General features: G+C 52.1%; 2 protein-coding genes across 2 annotated transcripts in view; one reads left to right on the top strand and one right to left on the bottom strand.

Moving 5' to 3' along the window:
• LOC142474964 (alanine aminotransferase 2) overlaps window positions 1–9,900 on the top strand; it is a 35,707-nt gene extending 25,807 nt beyond the window's left edge. The window contains exons 4-10 of the mRNA XM_075581053.1: window positions 4–247; window positions 2,504–2,583; window positions 3,235–3,371; window positions 4,738–4,912; window positions 5,320–5,475; window positions 7,211–7,323; window positions 7,832–9,900. Of these exons, the coding sequence (XP_075437168.1) occupies window positions 4–247; window positions 2,504–2,583; window positions 3,235–3,371; window positions 4,738–4,912; window positions 5,320–5,475; window positions 7,211–7,323; window positions 7,832–7,922 (996 nt within the window). The 3' untranslated portion in view covers window positions 7,923–9,900. The remainder of the gene's footprint in view (window positions 1–3; window positions 248–2,503; window positions 2,584–3,234; window positions 3,372–4,737; window positions 4,913–5,319; window positions 5,476–7,210; window positions 7,324–7,831) is intronic.
• Window positions 9,901–16,909: 7,009 nt separating this feature from the next.
• The window catches only part of LOC142474469 (alanine aminotransferase 2-like), a 143,724-nt gene continuing 142,099 nt past the window's right edge, over window positions 16,910–18,534 (bottom strand). Inside the window, exon 12 of the mRNA XM_075580869.1 lies at window positions 16,910–17,243. Coding sequence (XP_075436984.1) covers window positions 17,153–17,243 — 91 coding nt within the window. The 3' untranslated portion in view covers window positions 16,910–17,152. The remainder of the gene's footprint in view (window positions 17,244–18,534) is intronic.

Here is an 18,534-nt window from a genome sequence, read left to right on the forward strand (position 1 = left end):
CAGACCATGCTCAAGCTGCTGGTGTCCGGCCAGGGGAAGTCTCGCACTGGTGTCCTTATCCCAATCCCTCAATACCCTCTGTATTCCGCGGCCATCGCTGAGCTGGACGCTGTACAGGTGAATTATTACCTGGACGAGGAGAAATGCTGGGCTCTGGACATCACGGAGCTGAAGAGGGCACTGAAGGAGGCCAGGAAACATTGTGACCCGAAGGTGCTGTGTATCATCAACCCGGGGAACCCCACAGGTACGTAACTAACAGGAAGTCCTGTAACCGGTCATTCATCCCCTTGTAGGGTGTGACACAGTGACTGAAGATAATACCCTCTCTGGTTTTTCCATCACCCTTTTATGGTGACAGAACACATTTAAGGACTTTAAATAAAGCTTATCCTAGTCCTTGCAAGGTGACCTTCCCAGAAGGGAACTATTGACCATCAGGTCTATCCATCCCATTGAAAAGAGACGCAGGTAAAAGTGATCTATGGGCCACCAGCCCATTCATCCTCTTGCAATGTGACAGATACGGCCACGAAAGGGACCGATGGGTCATTAAGTCTTTATACAGTATCTACATGAAGTCCGCCTTTTCCTATCACAAAGTAACACACCGAGACCAACAATGTCCCTCCCACCACTGCGCCAAAGTGCCGGAGATACCATATATGTACACCAGACGTATACGGCCAATTGAGCCAAACTGGAGTGTGACACAGTGACAAAGATATAAATTACATGATCTAGTGAGTCTGTCCCTCTTACTCCTAAGTGACACATGACACAGAGTGACAGATTAACAAAGAGAGTGACAGTGACACAGAGAGTGACACAGTAACAAAGAGAGTGACACAGTAACAAAGAGAGTGACACAGTAACAAAGAGAGTGACACAGTAACAAAGAGAGTGACACAGTAACAAAGAGAGTGACAGTGACACAGAGAGTGACACAGTAACACAGAGAGCGACACAGTAACAAAGAGAGCGACACAGTAACAAAGAGAGCGACACAGTAACAAAGAGAGTGACACAGTAACAAAGAGAGTGACACAGTAACAAAGAGAGTGACACATTAACACAATGACACAGTGACACAGTGACACAGAAAGTGACACAGTGACAGAGAGTGACACAGTGACACAGAGAGTGACACAGTAACACAGAGAGTGACACAGTAACACAGAGAGTGACACAGTAACACAGAGATATAAGGAACCTATAACTAGTAAAGTCTGCCCCACTCACTGCAGACTAACACAGTGACCCATAGTATCTGCCCCACTCACTGTACACACACCATACATGCACGCACACTCACATACACACCCACACAACATAATTGCATACACATACCATACATGCACACACATACACATATATATAAGATCACTTGTGAGCACATTCACATGTCTTAGGCAGCTCTGCAACCCTGCCTTTCACCATTATCAACCAGCATACAGTGCTTCCACTGCAGCAAGGGATTCTGGGAAATGACATGCAAATGAGCACACAGTGTCACCTTTTGCCTGAAAAACCATTGTTACATGGAGGCCATATAAGCTAATGCTCGCTATTAACACAGCTTTAAAGCACAGCATGGGAATCAGATGCAAAGCCAGAGAAACCACTCACAGACATGTTCAATCAGTGTGACGTTGGTTGTACTGCTGGCTTTGCATCTGATTTAGGGGTAAATAGCTGGGCTTTCTCTTTATTAGGTCCCCCAGCTACTCCTACCGTCACAACAACTATACAAATAAACAGACAACACATACTTACCTGGGGTAAACTGGGGATATCCTATAGTCCTAGGTGCAGGGACCTCCCTAAAGAGATTTTCCCTGATATTTCCCCACAGGATGTTTTCTGGACTGGACTCCAGGCCTGGCCCCAGCACTGGAATCCTTTCAGCCAAAACCTCCTGGCCTGAGACTGCATCTGAGTCTCAACTTATCTGCCAATCCTGAACTGCTGTTGCCAAGTGCCAGGCCCTGATTGGTGGGTGCAACATAAACTGTTACAAACATTTCTCCTGCAAACACATTAACCCCTGGTCCCGGAACTGCTGGAACCAGGCATATATATATATACCTGGTTCCAGCAGTTTCGGGACCAGGGGTTTAATGTGTTTGCATGAGAAATGTTTGTAACAGTTTATATTGCATGTTGTACGCACCAATCAGGGCCTGGCACTTGGCAACACCCGGCCCTGAATGTAGCCATATGGTGGGCTAAAGGTATAAACATGTAGGGAGGGAGACCCCTAGCAGTTCAGGATTGGCAGATCAGTTGAGACTCAGATACAGTATATATATATATATATATATATATTAGCACATAATACAACTGTACTATTGACAGGTAGGGGTAATACCGGGCGTAACCTTTATTAACATCAGCCATATTTACCCCGACCGTCCCGTGATTATTTCTGGAACGTATTCAGATCGGACGGGCCAGGTACTGTGTGGGTCTCATGGTTTGCTCCTGCTGTCTCTGTCCTTAGGCCAGGTGCAGAGCAGGAAATGCATTGAAGACGTGATCCGCTTTGCTGCAGAAGAGAACCTTTTCCTGATGGCCGATGAGGTATGAACCCAAATACAAAGGGTTACCCTCCTCTGCGCCTCCTCTGTCACTGAGAGTAAAAGGCAGGGTTCCCATCAGTGTATGCTTACGGGTGGGGAGATCGCTGAACAGAGTGCTAGAAAAGAGAAGGGAGTGAGCGCTCTTTCACCCCTGCACTCTGCTCAAAGATGAGACAGTATGGGCAGAGTCCAGGATAAGAAAGATGAGAGCGAGGTGTAGGACGAGGAAGAGACCGTTTATCTGAGCTCTCGCTCCGTGCACTCTGAGAATTTTGCAGGGAGAGACGACTCAGACAGAGAGGAGACAGTGAAGAGAGAGAGATAACAGAGAGGAGACTGCCTGAGCAGAGAGAGGTGAAAGAGGAGACTGTCTGAGCAGAGAGAGACGAGAGAGGAGACAGTCTCTGAGCAGAGAGAGGTGACAGAGAGGAGACAGTCTGAGCAGAGAGAGGTGACAGAGGAGACATTCTCTGAGCAGAGCACAGGGGGAGAGTTGAGTGAGTTGTAGGGAGCAGTAGATATGGGGGATGGAGACGGGCTGGTGTTGAGCAGAACAAGAAATCCGATCTGAAGGCCGGAGATGTGTTATTGTGATATTAACCCCGACATGTAAAAATGAACTAGTGCTGTGCTTGTCTTGCCCTGGTTTAAGGTCTACCAGGACAATGTCTATGCCAAGGGCTGTGCCTTCCACTCCTTCAAGAAGGTCCTGTTTGAGATGGGACCCAAATACTCCGAAGTGGTGGAGATGGCCTCATTCCATTCAATATCCAAGGGATACATGGGCGAGTAAGTATGTCCTAAAGAGACTGGTGAGAGAGGGGGTGGGACATATCCTTACGATGCCAATAATGATACATTAGGGCTGGGACCCGCTGCGCCCGGCGGTGCGGTCGGCTGCACCGGCTTTCCCCACCTGCAGGGGAATCCTGCGGAGCCGGTCCCGGTCCCCCCTGGCTGCACAGCTCACTACACGCTGTGACGCGTCAGCCGCTAGCGGATACAAGAGAATTGTGATCCCTAGCTTCGACGCGTCACGTGGTGTGGCTGTGAGCCAATGAGGAGGGGAGGCTTCAGGGAGCGGGGAGGAGTGTGGATGGAAAGCAGCGTGAGTGCATGTCTGTGTGCATGTGTGTGTGTGTGTGTGTGTGTGTGTGTGCCTGCGTGCGTGTGTATGAGTGCCTGTGTGTGTGTGTTGCTTTACTTACCTTCAATCAGCAGCTCCAGCCCGAGCCGTGGAGGAAGGGGGGGGGGGGAGAGTAGCGGGTCCCTCCGTTCAAGCCACGCCCCCCCTCCCTGTCAAGCTTCCCACTCCCGCCCACCTCCCGCTCCGGCTCCCGCTCCCTACAGACCGCATATCGCGGTCTGTGTATGTCAGCGCCCCGCCTGTCTGCAGTGCGGGAGCGCTGACGGAGGGAGCGGGGCCTTAGCCTTAGGTGGAGGGGACAGTTACACGATAACCAGCATTTCAGGCTCCCAGTGAGGGGAAAGAAAACCCGTAATTGTCAAAGAAACGATAAAAGTGGGATTCTTACTTTAAGGATGATTATATTTAGGAAGGAAGCATATTGCTTGTGTACGTGGTTTATAGAATAAAAGGTAATGATTGTTACGTTGGACTCTCCTCTTAATGGATGATTAGATGAGTTACTTTTTCTTCAAAAGTGCAGGTCTCCTCAAAGACAGAGATACAAAGTACAGCTGTACTCACACGTTCATAATGAAGTTCTCCATTTACTGTGACAGCCAAGCACAGGGGAAGAACGCAGTTTCAGGTCCCACATGGACTTTTCACCTGATGATCACCTGATGAAACGGTGTTATTCCACTGTTGTCACATTTAATGGAGAACTTCATTATGAACGTACCAGTTGAGTGCTACTTTGTATCTCTCTTTGAGGAGACCTGTACTTTGAAGATACCGTTTGTCTGTGTTGGCTGCCCAGGCAGGATTCTCCTCACCTGAAGCTGTTTCCCTGCACTTTGGAATTGGACTGATTAGATGAGTTGACCTTTTTGCGGCCAGACAGGACTGCAGCTGGTCAGCCAGGCGGTTGATGGTTAAGCAAGTTAACTGCATTAAGTTAAGTTGTGTTATAAAATGTTCTTGAACCCCCTCTGCCCCCTAATTCAGTCTCTGCTGTGTCCCTCCCAGGTGTGGGTTCAGAGGGGGTTATATGGAGCTAGTCAATATTGACCCAGCCGTTAAGCAGCAGCTGACCAAGCTGGTGTCTGTGCGTCTGTGCCCACCGGTGCCTGGACAGGCCGTGCTGGACGTGGTCATGAACTCCCCCCAGCCTGGAGATCCCTCTTACAAACAGTTTGCTGCGGTAAGTGTGCCGGGGAAGGGCACCAATGTCTGGCAAGCCTCTCCCACATTGAGAGACGCTCTCCATCCAATAGAAACAATGGTCCATGATCAGCAGTATGGCACCCGTATACAGGTGTATAACAGTTATTGCGTGACGTCCCTGCCGGGCAAGTGTGACTCCCCACTAGGCGAGTGTGACTCCCCGCCAGGTGAGACTGGACAGACCGATATCACCTTGAGTTCCCCTTGTATCTCCCCAGGAGAAGCTCTGTCCTGTTGGTGCAGTTGGATGGTATGTTCCTGTCCATGAGGTCACCTTGATCTCCCCCTTGTATCTCCCCAGGAGAAGCTCTGCCCTGTTGGTGCAGTTGGATGGTATGTTCATGTCCATGAGGTCACCTTGAGCTCCCCCTTGTATCTCCCCAGGAGAAGCAGGCCGTGCTCCGTAACCTGGCTGAGAAGGCTCGGCTCACTGAGGAAATCCTAAACCAGGCCCCCGGGATCCACTGTAACCCAGTCCAGGGAGCCATGTACTCCTTCCCCAGGATCCAGATCCCAGACAAGGCCATCAAACTGGCGGAGGTAAAGAGGACTTTCTGCCCGAGGGATACTGGGTGTTTAATGACAAGGACTCTGGTTCCAATCCATATGTATACCAGGTAACCAGAGGTTAACTATCCAGGCGCTTCCAAGAGTCAGTAAAATAGCTGCATCCTGATAGTGAGTAAATGAACACAGTACTGGCTGATCTCCAAAACAAACCAGTGAATGACAGTCTTCTCCTAATAAACAAATAGCTCTCCTCAGAGCACCAGTGAAATTGTAAAGGGAGACTCACGGTTATAGGGGCAGTCACAAGCCAGTAGTAGAAATGAACAGCAACACAGGCGATCTGCAGACCGCCAGGAGACTTCTCTGTGCTGATGTAGGGTGTATCCCCCCCGCATTCATGGAGTAACAGGTAAGGCAGCTATCCGGCGTGCAACCGATGACGATCAGCAACGAAGAAACACTCCTCCCGCGGGAGGCAGGAGCGGCGCACAAAGGCCCCCGGGCTGAAACGCGTCAGAGGATCCGCCAGACTTTTACCCTGATGTCGGATTAAACGGTTTTCTCCACCACCACTGCCTGCTTACCGTTTTTTTCACTCGGCTGTGCGCCGCTCCTGCCTCCCACGGGGAGGAGTGTCTCTTCGTTGCTGGTTCCAATCCAACCTAAACCACTCTCCTTAATGCTGGGGAATGTAGGCCCAGGCATTGACCCACGACAGTGAGCTCAAAAAGCCCGTTTGTATGGGGATTACTGACTTCAAAGGTTCAAACTGTTGAGGATAATATGGCCGTTGATGCTGGAAGTGCGTGAGGAGCACGTTATTTATTTATGCATTTGTAAGGTGCATTTTGGTATAAGGTGCCTTCCACAGACCTTACAGAACTAGAAGATAGACATCAGCCGGATTCACATACCCTCAGAAAACAAGTCATCTGTTTCCAATGATTGATAGTGAAACCTAAAGCAGGCAGCAAATGCAAAGTCATTAAACTCTCGGCGTAATCGGCTATCTATCTATCTATAGGTAATCTAAATTAGCTCTGCTCCATGAAATGCGTCGGGGGTACTGCAGTGCTGCAGGCATTCTGTCCCGTTGGGCAATTAATGCACAATTTTAAGTGCATCAACTGCGATCATTCATTCAATGCAGCCCATGTTCTTTCTACTGTATATTCCGTTCTTTAGTAAGATCCACGTTACACCAACCTAAATCTTTAGGATCAATTCAATCAGCCACAAGAGGAGACGTTTCCCTCCTGTCCGGTACTCTGGCATTGAGCGAGTACAAGGGGGGAAAATCGGGTAGATCCTTGGCAACAGAACCATCTAAATCTATCTAGACCCGGATTCCCAAATATGCAGCCCTGATTTACAGTTTTCTACTGGAATCTCTTGATTTTAACTCAGTGTGTGTATATATATATATATATATATATATATATATATATATATTTATATATATATATGTGTGTATATATATATATATATATATATGTGTGTATATATATATGTGTGTGTGTATATATATATACACACACTATGTGTGTATCCACTCCAGGCCTGTACCAGGACACAATCATTATATAGATACACTATACAAAGAAGGTGACCAGGCAATGACCGTATCTGGCAGACATGAGCCCATGAAAAGCACACATCCCAAGTCTCTAGGACACCGGTTTTGAACCTCTGGCTCCTCAGCCGTCAGGCGCCTGGCTCCTCCGTCTCTCACATCCCTTCCTCTCCCATGTCTCGTCCTCCGCAGGCTGAGGGTCAGGCCCCGGACATGTTCTTCTGTATGAAGCTGTTGGAGGAGACTGGGATCTGTTTGGTGCCTGGGAGCGGTTTCGGGCAGCGTGAGGGCACCCACCACTTCAGGTATGTGCCTAATAACCAGACCTTGTTGCACGTCTCGGGTAACCACCAGACACAGTTGGTGATTCGCATCCTCACGCCTGTACAGGGAGATAGAATTGGCACGTTTACGGTTTTTAGCTAAGGAAGTTAAGTCAGTAACCAGGGCTTGCTTCCAGTTTTATACAGAAGAGTCTGCAAACAGATGTCCCTGGATGTGTTGCTGGTTTTGCACTTCATTAACTTCAATATCCTTTCATTTATTTTCCGGGGTGGAGGGTGTAGCCATATCTGACTTCTGGTCTCATTTGATTAGAGTGCAGTGAACAGCAACAGAGCCCAGTGGACGTTGGGGTCATGCATGCCCCCAACACTGAAGGGATCAATAAAGGGTGGATAAGTGTTTCTGGCTTCTAATGGTTTTAATTATGGGGCACAATTGGCCTAAACAAACCTTGGTTCCCAAAGAGGTAGATCCCCTTCCTCTTAGGATATTTGATCATCTGTATGTACCATCTTCCTCCTACTGCAGGATGACCATCCTCCCACCTGTGGACAAGCTGAAGATACTCCTGGAGAAGCTTAAGGATTTCCATCAGAAATTCACACAGGAATACTCCTAGAAGATCAACCTGGAACAAACAAGTCTACCTGGAAATCAACCATACTGACCTGACCTGACCTGTGATAGAGGAAGCGCATGGAAACACTTGGATGGGAACATTTTTTTCGAGTTCCCGCTAAGGACCTCTTCTATTCCTCCCTCACTCTCCCCAGTGTCCCTCACCTTTGTAGATGTGCCAAAGTCAGACATATCACTTTCCGGACAGTAGAATGGTCCGGGATCCATATTGATACTGGAGAATACAAGACTATGGTGACCACCTGGTTCAGCAGACTTGGCCAGACCTGGTTTGGATGCTTCATTTTTTTAATAGAGGTCATTGCAAAACCCCCTACTAAAGAGGTGCACTTACTGGAGGCTCACAGCAGGACCGTCACATACCGGGTATGTTAGGGAGGTTTATTAGGTGGATGCCTGAAAAACCTTTTCATGTGTCCTGTTTTGCAAGCGCCGCTTGGACTTTTAACTGACCGCTAAAGCCAATACATTTGAAGTCCTGGGCATATCCCGTTCATATCTCCCCTCCACTACTGGCTGTGCCAAGCCTGACTGGCATCACACCACTACAGTGAATGTGTCAGTGACCGCTGGATGCTGGCATCGTCACATCTAATGTGTGATAATGAGCGTCCCTGGTCTTAATGTTCTACCTACAATGGTTCATCACTTAATGTTCTACCTACACCGGGACATCACTAAGGACACGTTAACAGAACCTGTTGGATAATTGTTTTTTTTACATCCCTGAGTTATAATTAGCCTTAACTTGGAGCAATAACTCACTCAATTAGAGGGATGCCAGTGTGTGCCCAAGACAAGAATAAACAGTCAGGGGATATATAAAGGTAGGCCTGTCCTCTCCACTCATTGATCTGGAACCAGGTGGACACGTCCATTGCTTTCTACTGTCTTCTTCAGGCGTCGAGCCCATGTGCTTTTTAGTCTCTGCTCCCATTCAGTGCCGGGTGATCAATCAATCTTTTTTTTGTGTTTTTAATTCCTTCAGTCCTGGGAGCCTTCCTTCTACCCTCTCTCCCTCCTCCTCCTCCGCTCTGGCAAAGCTTCCAAGTGCCCTTCACTGCCGCGGTGATGTTATAAAGCAGAGATCTGACCACTAAACAAGTCCTCCACTGGCGGCGAATGTATCCGTGCTGCTCTAGAATGTGAATAAACAAATGTTTTGATGCATGAAAGGTGCTATGCAAATAAAATATAGGAATACAAGGTGTGCGATATCCACACTTTCTCCTCAGGCTTCTGGAGGTGGCCATCTTGGATTAGTGATATTATGTGGGGGACAAATACTCTATCCTTGTTACACCACCTTCAGTTAGAGCAAGACTGCAGGTTTGTGCTGTTACCACGAGAAACAGACCTCGAACATCTTGGTGTGAAGTGGGTGTGTGCGGTAACGTCTTACTATCCTCCCGTTAGAAGGAATGACATCACAATTCCAAGATGGCTCCCTCCAGAATCCCACAGAGGGCGTATGGATACATGCGTCTCCTTAACGTGCCGACGTTGTTAAATGATTGAGAGTCAGATACATCAAGTCTTCATATTTAGGGCTCAGTGCTAATCCTGCCGGGTAATCCTGCCGGGTAATCCTGCCGGGTAATCCTGTCGGGTAATCCTGCCGGGTAATCCTGCCGGGTAATCCTGCCGGGTAATCCTGTCGGGTAATCCTGCCGGGTAATCCTGCCGGGTAATCCTGCCGGGTAATCCTGCCGGGTAATCCTGCCGGGTAATCCTGCCGGGTAATCCTGCCGGGTAATCCTGTCGGGTAATCCTTTGCGTCTGCTGCTGGGAAATTTGCTTTCAGTGTTAATTTACTGATCCCTGAGGGTACGTTTTTTTTAATTGTTATTTTAACCAAGGTGTCGAGCAAGTGGATAGGCGAGTCCCATTCCTCTTGTAAAATAAGGGCTACCGCGAAAATGTCTTACAATGAACCAATAAAGATTCAAATAACGTTACCTCGAGTATATCGCCTGATTTCAATGCAGAGTTTATTCATCAGCATCTTACCCCGCTTATATCGCCGTGCCCCTCTTATATCGCCTTGTCCCTCTTATATCACCGTACCCCGCTTGTATCACCGTGCCCCTCTTATATCGCCGTACCTCACTTGTATCACTATATCCCTCTTATCTCCATACCCCTCTTATCTCACAGTACCCCGCTTGTATCACCGTACCTCACTTATCTCGCCATACCCCTCTTATCTCACAGTACCCCGCTTGTATCACCGTACCCCGCTTGTATCACCGTACCCCGCTTGTATCACCGTAACCCCGCTTGTACCTCCGTACCCCGCTAGTACCTCCGTACCCCGCTAGTACCTCCGTACCCCGCTTGTGAGATGGGTTGCTGACCTTGCCATGTGAAGCTGGGTGTGAGATGGGATACCGACCTTTCCATGTGAAGCTGGGTGAGAGATGGGTTACTGACCTTGCCATGTGAAGCAGGGCGTGAGATGGGTTACTGACCTTGCCATGTGACGCTGGGTGTGAGATGGGTTACTGACCTTGCCATGTGAAGATGGGCGTGAGATGGGTTACTGACCTTGCCATGTGAAGCTGGGTGTGATATGGGTTACTGACCTTGCCATGTGAAGCTGGGTGTGAGATGGGTTACTGACCTTGCCATGTGAAGCTGGGTGTGAAATGGGTTACTGACCTTGCCATGTGAAGCTGGGTGTGAGATGGGTTACCAACCTTGCCATGTGAAGCTGGGTGTGAGATGGGTTACCGACCTTGGCATGTGACGCTGGGTGTGAGATGGGTTACTGACCTTGCTGGGTGTGAGATGGGTTACTGACCTTGCCATGTGAAGCTGGGTGTGAGATGGGTTACCAACCTTGCCATGTGAAGCTGGGTGTGAGATGGGTTACCAACCTTGCCATGTGAAGCTGGGCGTGAGATGGGTTACCGACCTTGCCGTGTGAGATGGGTTACTGACCTTGCCATGTGAAGCTGGGTGTGAGATGGGTTACCAACCTTGCCATGTGCAGCTTGGGTGTGAGATGGGTTATTGACCTTGCCATGTGAAGATTGGCATGAGATGGATTACTGACCTTGCCATGTGAAGCTGGGTGTGAGATGGGTTACCGACCTTGCCATGTGAAGCTGGGTGTGAGATGGGTTACCGACCTTGCCATGTGAAGCTGGGTGTCAGATGGGTTACTGACCTTGCCATGTGTCGCTGGGTGTGAGATGGGTTACTGACCTTGCCATGTGAAGCTGGGTGTGAGATGGGTTACTGGCCTTGCCATGTGAAGCTGGGTGTGAAATGGGTTACTGACCTTGCCATGTGACGCTGGGTGTGAGATGGGTTACTGACCTTGCCATGTGAAGCTGGGTGTGAGATGGGTTACCGACCTTGCCATGTGAAGCTGGGTGTGAGATGGGTTACCGACCTTGCCATGTGAAGCTGGGTGTCAGATGGGTTACTGACCTTGCCATGTGTCGCTGGGTGTGAGATGGGTTACTGACCTTGCCATGTGAAGCTGGGTGTGAGATGGGTTACTGGCCTTGCCATGTGAAGCTGGGTGTGAAATGGGTTACTGACCTTGCCATGTGACGCTGGGTGTGAGATGGGTTACTGACCTTGCCATGTGTCGCTGGGTGTGAGATGGGTTACTGACCTTGCCATGTGAAGTTGGGTGTGAGATGGGTTACTGACCTTGCCATGTGAAGTTGGGTGTGAGATGGGTTACTGACCTTGCCATGTGAAGCTGGGTGTGAGATGGGTTACCAACCTTGCCATGTGAAGCTGTGTGTGAGATGGGTTACTGACCTTGCCATGTGAAGCTGGGTGTGAGATGGGTTACCAACCTTGCCATGTGAAGCTGGGTGTGAGATGGGTTACTGACCTTGCCATGTGAAGCTGGGTGTGAGATGGGTTACTGACCTTGCCATGTGAAGCTGGGCGTGAGATAAAAATGTGTGACAGGGGATATCTACAAGAGAGTATTATTTCCCTCATACAGTATTTTCCACGTTTCATGTTATTTCCTAGCAGTTTGGCTAATTACCGGCACGCAGCTTTTTGCCACCACTGAGAATCTGGGGTCGCTATTTCTGAACCAGTAATTGTGAAGAAGGCACTTTGAATTCTATGTATTTCTCCGCTAAGCTTGCGATCATTTTATTAACAGCGCTAATTACAATAATTATCATGTGTGGGTTATATAGAGAACGATCTGAAGGCAGAACGCTGAACAATAGCTAGTTACACGGCAAAGCTTTCACAAACACAAGCAAGGTAAGTTTGGAGCACGTCAGAGGTAAGTGGATCTACCGTATATCAGATACTGGGATTAAACTGGAAGGTAAAACCCCAAAACATAGCCCCCTGCTGTAGTGCAAAGTTGTAGCAGCTGCACTGGTCCTGGAGGGCGTCTAGAACAATTAGTTGCGGCCGTTTCACTAATAGGATATTTGGCTGCCAGGACAGTTTGCCACCGCAGGTAATCCTTAAAACCCAAACCTGTAATCCTTACCTTAACCCCTAACCCTAAAACTCTTACCTTAGAAACCCTAACCTTAACCTCTAATCCTAAAATCCATAACCCCTTAATCCCTAACCCCCTAATTCTAACCCTAAAAGCCATAACCCCCTAATCCTAACCTTAAAATCTTTATCCCCCAATCCTAACCCTAAAACATCCTAACCCTAAAATCCATAACCCCCTAATCCTAACCCTAAAATCCGTAACCCCCTAATCCTAACCCTAAAATCCGTAACCCCTATCTCGTGGACGAAACGGCCGTGGCCAACTGTCCTCAGCAGCTGAACGGCCGTGGTGAGTTGTCCATTTCTGTCCTGGAGGAGAGTACGGTAGTTTCAGGGTAGGCTGTGAACCTTTAGGGAGCAACACGAGAGATCTTCATAAAGAGCATAATGGGATTCTCCAGGGAAACGAGAGGAGTACCTCCACTGAAGGGGTAGTGGATCTATAGAGGAGGGGAGGTAGCTGAATAAAGTACGTTCGTTTAGTTGCAGGATCTTCAAACACCGGAGGAGTTACGTAATCTACCGACAAGTTCTCGTGTTACCGTACACCACACCTCTCAGTGCCCCTTCTCTCAATCTCTGTCAGATCCGGTGATGGTGAAGCGGTGGACGAAATAATTGTGATCTCTCTCGGTGTTTGCGAAGTTAGCGATGCTGGGAATGAATGGGACTGATCTTCCGATGAGTGACGATGTCTTCTCCTGGGTGAGACCGGGGGTTCCTTCCAAGAGTTGAGGGTGTCCTCCAGTCATTGAAACTGTCCTCCAATAACTGAAACCACCTTCCACCGAGCGCTTTCTGTGTGTGCCGATTGTTTGCCACTTAGTAAAGACTACCATTGCAATCTTTTTTTTAAATTGTATTATTTTTTATCTAAAGTGTCGGTTAATGAGTATTATTGATGGCTGGTTAGTAACATTGATGAGTCCAATAAGTGGTACGTCTAATATGGGATCTCTTGACTGCTAAAGGTGAGTGGTCCCCCTCATTGCAAGAGACTAGAAGCCAGTGAGCTAGACCAGGGGGGCCCAACCCCAGTCCTCAAGCCCCCCCCCGCCCCCCCCCCCAACACATCAGTTGTTCAGGATATCCCAGCTTCAGCACAGGTGGCTCAATCAGATGCTCAGTTAAAGACAGAGTCTCTGATTGAGCCACTTGTGCGGAAGCAGGGACTGAGTGAGCCATCTGTGCTGAAGCAGGAATATCCTGAGAAACCTGACCCGTTAAGGGGGGTGGGGACTGAAGTTGAGCTCCCCTGAGCTAGACTACCTTCCAAAAAATGTAGACTTTTTAATACAGTGAGTGACCCTGCTTTCAGATAAGTAAGAGTTAGAAATAAGAATGGCTTCAGATTGGGCTCGCCGTGACCCGATCAGCTTGTGTCTATAGCGTGCACTGGTGATTAATCTTACTATATATTTCTGAAAGCGTACTATGTGTCCGTATGTGTCTCCCTGTGTCCCTCCCTGTGTCCCTAGCGGCAATCCCATTGGACCTTGGGCCAGGCCAATGAGATTACTCCCTTGGCCCGCCCGCCCGCCCCCGCACACCTCTCATTGGCCTGAGGCGGAGTGACGGGCCAAAGGAGAGACGGAGAGAGACACACACACCTCTTCCTCACCCCCGAGGCCAGCCCCCCTCACCCTCAACTCACCTCCCCTCATGGCGCCATGCTTGGCCGCGCGGGTGGGGGGGTTTAGCGCCGCCGCCGCTCCCATCACCTCACAACCCTCAGGGCCGACGCAGCAGCCCTACCGCCTCCTTCCACCCTCCTCACAGCCTGCAAACCTGCTTGGCCGCGACGGGGACACCTCACCACGTGACTCCCACCCACCTCCCCAAATATTCCACTACGGCCGCCGCGTGCGGTATGGGGGGGGGGGAATGGCGTGCCGCCCCGATATCTTCAAGCCGCCACGTGAGGTATGGGGGGGGGGGGTTGGAGGGAATGGCGTGCCGCCCGCTATATTCAAGCCGCCACGTGAGGTATGGGGGGGGGGGGTGTTGGAGGGAATGGCGTGCCGCCCGCTATCTTCAAGCCGCCACGTGAGGTATGGGGGGGAGGGAATGGCGTGCCGTCCGCTATCTTCAAGCCGCCACGTGAGGTATGGGGGGGGGGGGAGGGAATGGCGTGCCGCCCCGATATCTTCAAGCCGCCACGTGAGGTATGGGGGGGGGGGGGAGGGAATGGCGTGCCGCCCGCTATCTTCAAGCCGCCACGTGAGGTATTGGGGGTTGGAGGGAATGGCGTGCCGCCCGCTATCTTCAAGCCGCCACGTGAGGTATGGGGGGGGGGGGTTGGAGGGAATGGCGTGCCGCCCGCTATCTTCAAGCCGCCACGTGAGGTATGGGGGGGGGGGGGTTGGAGGGAATGGCGTGCCGCCCGCTATCTTCAAGCCGCCACGTGAGGTATGGGGGGGGGGGGTTGGAGGGAATGGCGTGCCGCCCGCTATCTTCAAGCCGCCACGTGAGGTATGGGGGGGGGGGGTTGGAGGGAATGGCGTGCCGCCCGCTATCTTCAAGCCGCCACGTGAGGTATGGGGGGGGGGGGGTTGGAGGGAATGGCGTGCCGCCCGCTATCTTCAAGCCGCCACGTGAGGTATGGGGGGGGGGGGGGTTGGAGGGAATGGCGTGCCGCCCGCTATCTTCAAGCCGCCACGTGAGGTATGGGGGGGGGGGGGTTGGAGGGAATGGCGTGCCGCCCGCTATCTTCAAGCCGCCACGTGAGGTATGGGGGGGGGGGGGTGGAGGGAATGGCGTGCCGCCCGCTATCTTCAAGCCGCCACGTGAGGTATGGGGGGGGGGGTTGGAGGGAATGGTGTGCCGCCCGCTATCTTCATGCCCCCAAAGCCGCCGCATGTGGGGGGGGGGGGGGAGGGGTGGGGGTGTGATGCTGGCCTGAAACTAGCTTCATGCCGCCGCGGGGGGGTAAGATGCAGGGGGGAAATGCAGGCCTGCCCGCCCGCTAACTTAAGGCCTCCGCCTGAGGTATGGGGGCTGTGGGGGGCGGGGGTAGTGGGAGATATCACTAAATAACCCACCCACCCAGTCACTAAATAAAAGTCACTAAATAAAGTCACTAAATAACCCACCCACCCAGTCACTAAATAACCCACCCACCCAGTCACTAAATAACCCACCCAGTCACTAAATAACCCACCCACCCATTCACTAAATAACCCACCCACCAAGTCACTAAATAACCCACCCACCCAGTCACTAAATAACCCACCCACCCAGTCACTAAATAAAAGTCACTAAATAACCCACCCACCCAGTCACTAAATAAAAGTCACTAAATAACCCACCCACCCAGTCACTAAATAAAAGTCACTAAATAACCCACACACCCACCCAGTCACTAAATAACCCACCCAGTCACTAAATAACCAACCCACCCACCCCTTGCCTTTCACCCCCCCCCTTGCCCCTGCCTCCCCCCCCTTGCCCTGCCTCCCCCCCTCCCTTGCCTTCCTCCCCCCCTCCCTTGCCTTCCTCCCCCTTGCCCCTGCCTCCCCCCCTCCCTTGCCTTCCTCCCCCTTGCCTTCCTCCCCCTTGCCCCTGCCTCCCCCCCTTGCCCCTGCCTTCCCCCCCTTGCCGCTATCTTCAAGCCGCCACGTGAGGTATGGGGGGGGGAAGGGAATGGTGTGCCGCCCGCTATCTTCATGCCCCCAAAGCCGCCGCATGTGGGGGGGGGGGGAGAGGTGGGGGTGTGATGCCGGCCTGAAACTAGCTTCATGCCGCCGCGGGGGGGTAAGATGCAGGGGGGAAATGCAGGCCTGCCCGCCCGCTAACTTAAGGCCTCCGTTTGAGGTATGGGGGCTGCGGGGGGCGGGGGTAGTGGGAGATGTCACTAAATAACCCCCCCACCCAGTCACTAAATAAAAGTCACTAAATAAAGTCACTAAATAACCCACCCACCCAGTCACTAAATAACCCACCCACCCAGTCACTAAATAACCCACCCACCCAGTCACTAAATAACCCACCCACCCAGTCACTAAATAACCCACCCACCCAGTCACTAAATAAAAGTCACTAAATAACCCACACACCCACCCAGTCACTAAATAAAGTCACTAAATAACCCACCCACCCAGTCACTAAATAACCCACCCACCCACCCCTTGCCTTTCACCCCCCCCTTGCCCCTGCCTCCCCCCCTTGCCCTGCCTCCCCCCTCCCTTCCCTTCCTCCCCCTTGCCCCTGCCTCCCTTCCCTTCCTCCCCCTTGCCCCTGCCTCCCTTCCCTTCCTCCCCCTTGCCCCTGCCTCCCTTGCCTTCCTCCCCCTTGCCCTTGCCTTCCCCCCCTTGCCCCTGCCTTCCTCCCCCCTCCTGCTCCTGCCTTTCACCCCCCCGCCCCCTCCCGCCTTTCACCCACCACCTCACACCCCTTCCCACCGTAGTGGGACCGCCACACCGCACTCACCAGCCACTCGCCGACTCACAATAACTTTACAATAAACCATTTTTAAACAACATCCGATTACATTTTCTTCCATGTTTCTTTTCAACATTATTATCCAACCTTTCCACCAAATACTCCACCTATGCTTACGTTATTTAGAAATACTACCTATTACGGATTTACATCCCGGGCAACGCCGGGTATATCAGCTAGTTACAAATAAAGATCAGTGGTGAGCATCTCTGTGCCTCGGGCTTCCCTGGGTGCTGATGGGGACCTGCTGGTTTGGGTTTCCTGGGTTTCTCAGGAATATTCCTGCATGAACTCCGCGTGGAACTGTGTGAGGCTCTGTAACATAGACTCCAGTTTCTCCGTGGCCGGCTGCAGCGTGATCCTAAAACGCAGGGCAGAGCAGGATATTAGCGCGGCGGGGGCAGGCGCAGAGCAGGAAATTAGCGCGGCGGGAGCAGGGGCAGAGCAGGATATTAGCGCGGCGGGAGCAGGGGCAGAGCAGGATATTAGCGCGGCGGGAGCAGGAGCAGAGCAGGATATTAGCGCGGCGGGGGCAGGGGCAGAGCAGGATATTAGCGCGGCGGGAGCAGGGGCAGAGCAGGATATTAGCGCGGCGGGGGCAGGCGCAGAGCAGGAAATTAGCGCGGCGGGAGCAGGGGCAGAGCAGGATATTAGCGCGGCGGGAGCAGGGGCAGAGCAGGATATTAGCGCGGCGGGAGCAGGGGCAGAGCAGGATATTAGCGCGGCGGGAGCAGGGGCAGAGCAGGATATTAGCGCGGCGGGAGCAGGGGCAGAGCAGGATATTAGCGCGGCGGGAGCAGGAGCAGAGCAGGATATTAGCGCGGCGGGAGCAGGGGCAGAGCAGGATATTAGCGCGGCGGGAGCAGGGGCAGAGCAGGATATTAGCGCGGCGGGAGCAGGGGCAGAGCAGGATATTAGCGCGGCGGGAGCAGGGGCAGAGCAGGATATTAGCGCGGCGGGAGCAGGGGCAGAGCAGGATATTAGCGCGGCGGGAGCAGGGGCAGAGCAGGATATTAGCGCGGCGGGAGCAGGGGCAGAGCAGGATATTAGCGCGGCGGGAGCAGGGGCAGAGCAGGATATTAGCGCGGCGGGAGCAGGGGCAGAGCAGGATATTAGCGCGGCGGGAGCAGGGGCAGAGCAGGATATTAGCGCGGCGGGAGCAGGGCAGAGCAGGATATTAGCGCGGCGGGAGCAGGGGCAGAGCAGGATATTAGCGCGGCGGGAGCAGGAGCAGAGCAGGATATTAGCGCGGCGGGAGCAGGGGCAGAGCAGGATATTAGCGCGGCGGGAGCAGGGGCAGAGCAGGATATTAGAGCGGCGGGAGCAGGGCAGAGCAGGATATTAGCGCGGCGGGAGCAGGGGCAGAGCAGGATATTAGCGCGGCGGGGGCAGGGGCAGAGCAGGATATTAGCGCGGCGGGAGCAGGGGCAGAGCAGGATATTAGCGCGGCGGGAGCAGGGGCAGAGCAGGATATTAGCGCGGCGGGAGCAGGGGCAGAGCAGGATATTAGCGCGGCGGGAGCAGGGGCAGAGCAGGATATTAGCGCGGCGGGAGCAGGGGCAGAGCAGGATATTAGCGCGGCGGGAGCAGGGGCAGAGCAGGATATTAGCGCGGCGGGGACAGAGCAGGATATTAGCGCGGCGGGAGCAGGG

Source organism: Ascaphus truei, chromosome 2 (genome assembly GCF_040206685.1).
Source record: "Ascaphus truei isolate aAscTru1 chromosome 2, aAscTru1.hap1, whole genome shotgun sequence".
Taxonomy (NCBI): Eukaryota; Metazoa; Chordata; class Amphibia; order Anura; family Ascaphidae; genus Ascaphus; species Ascaphus truei.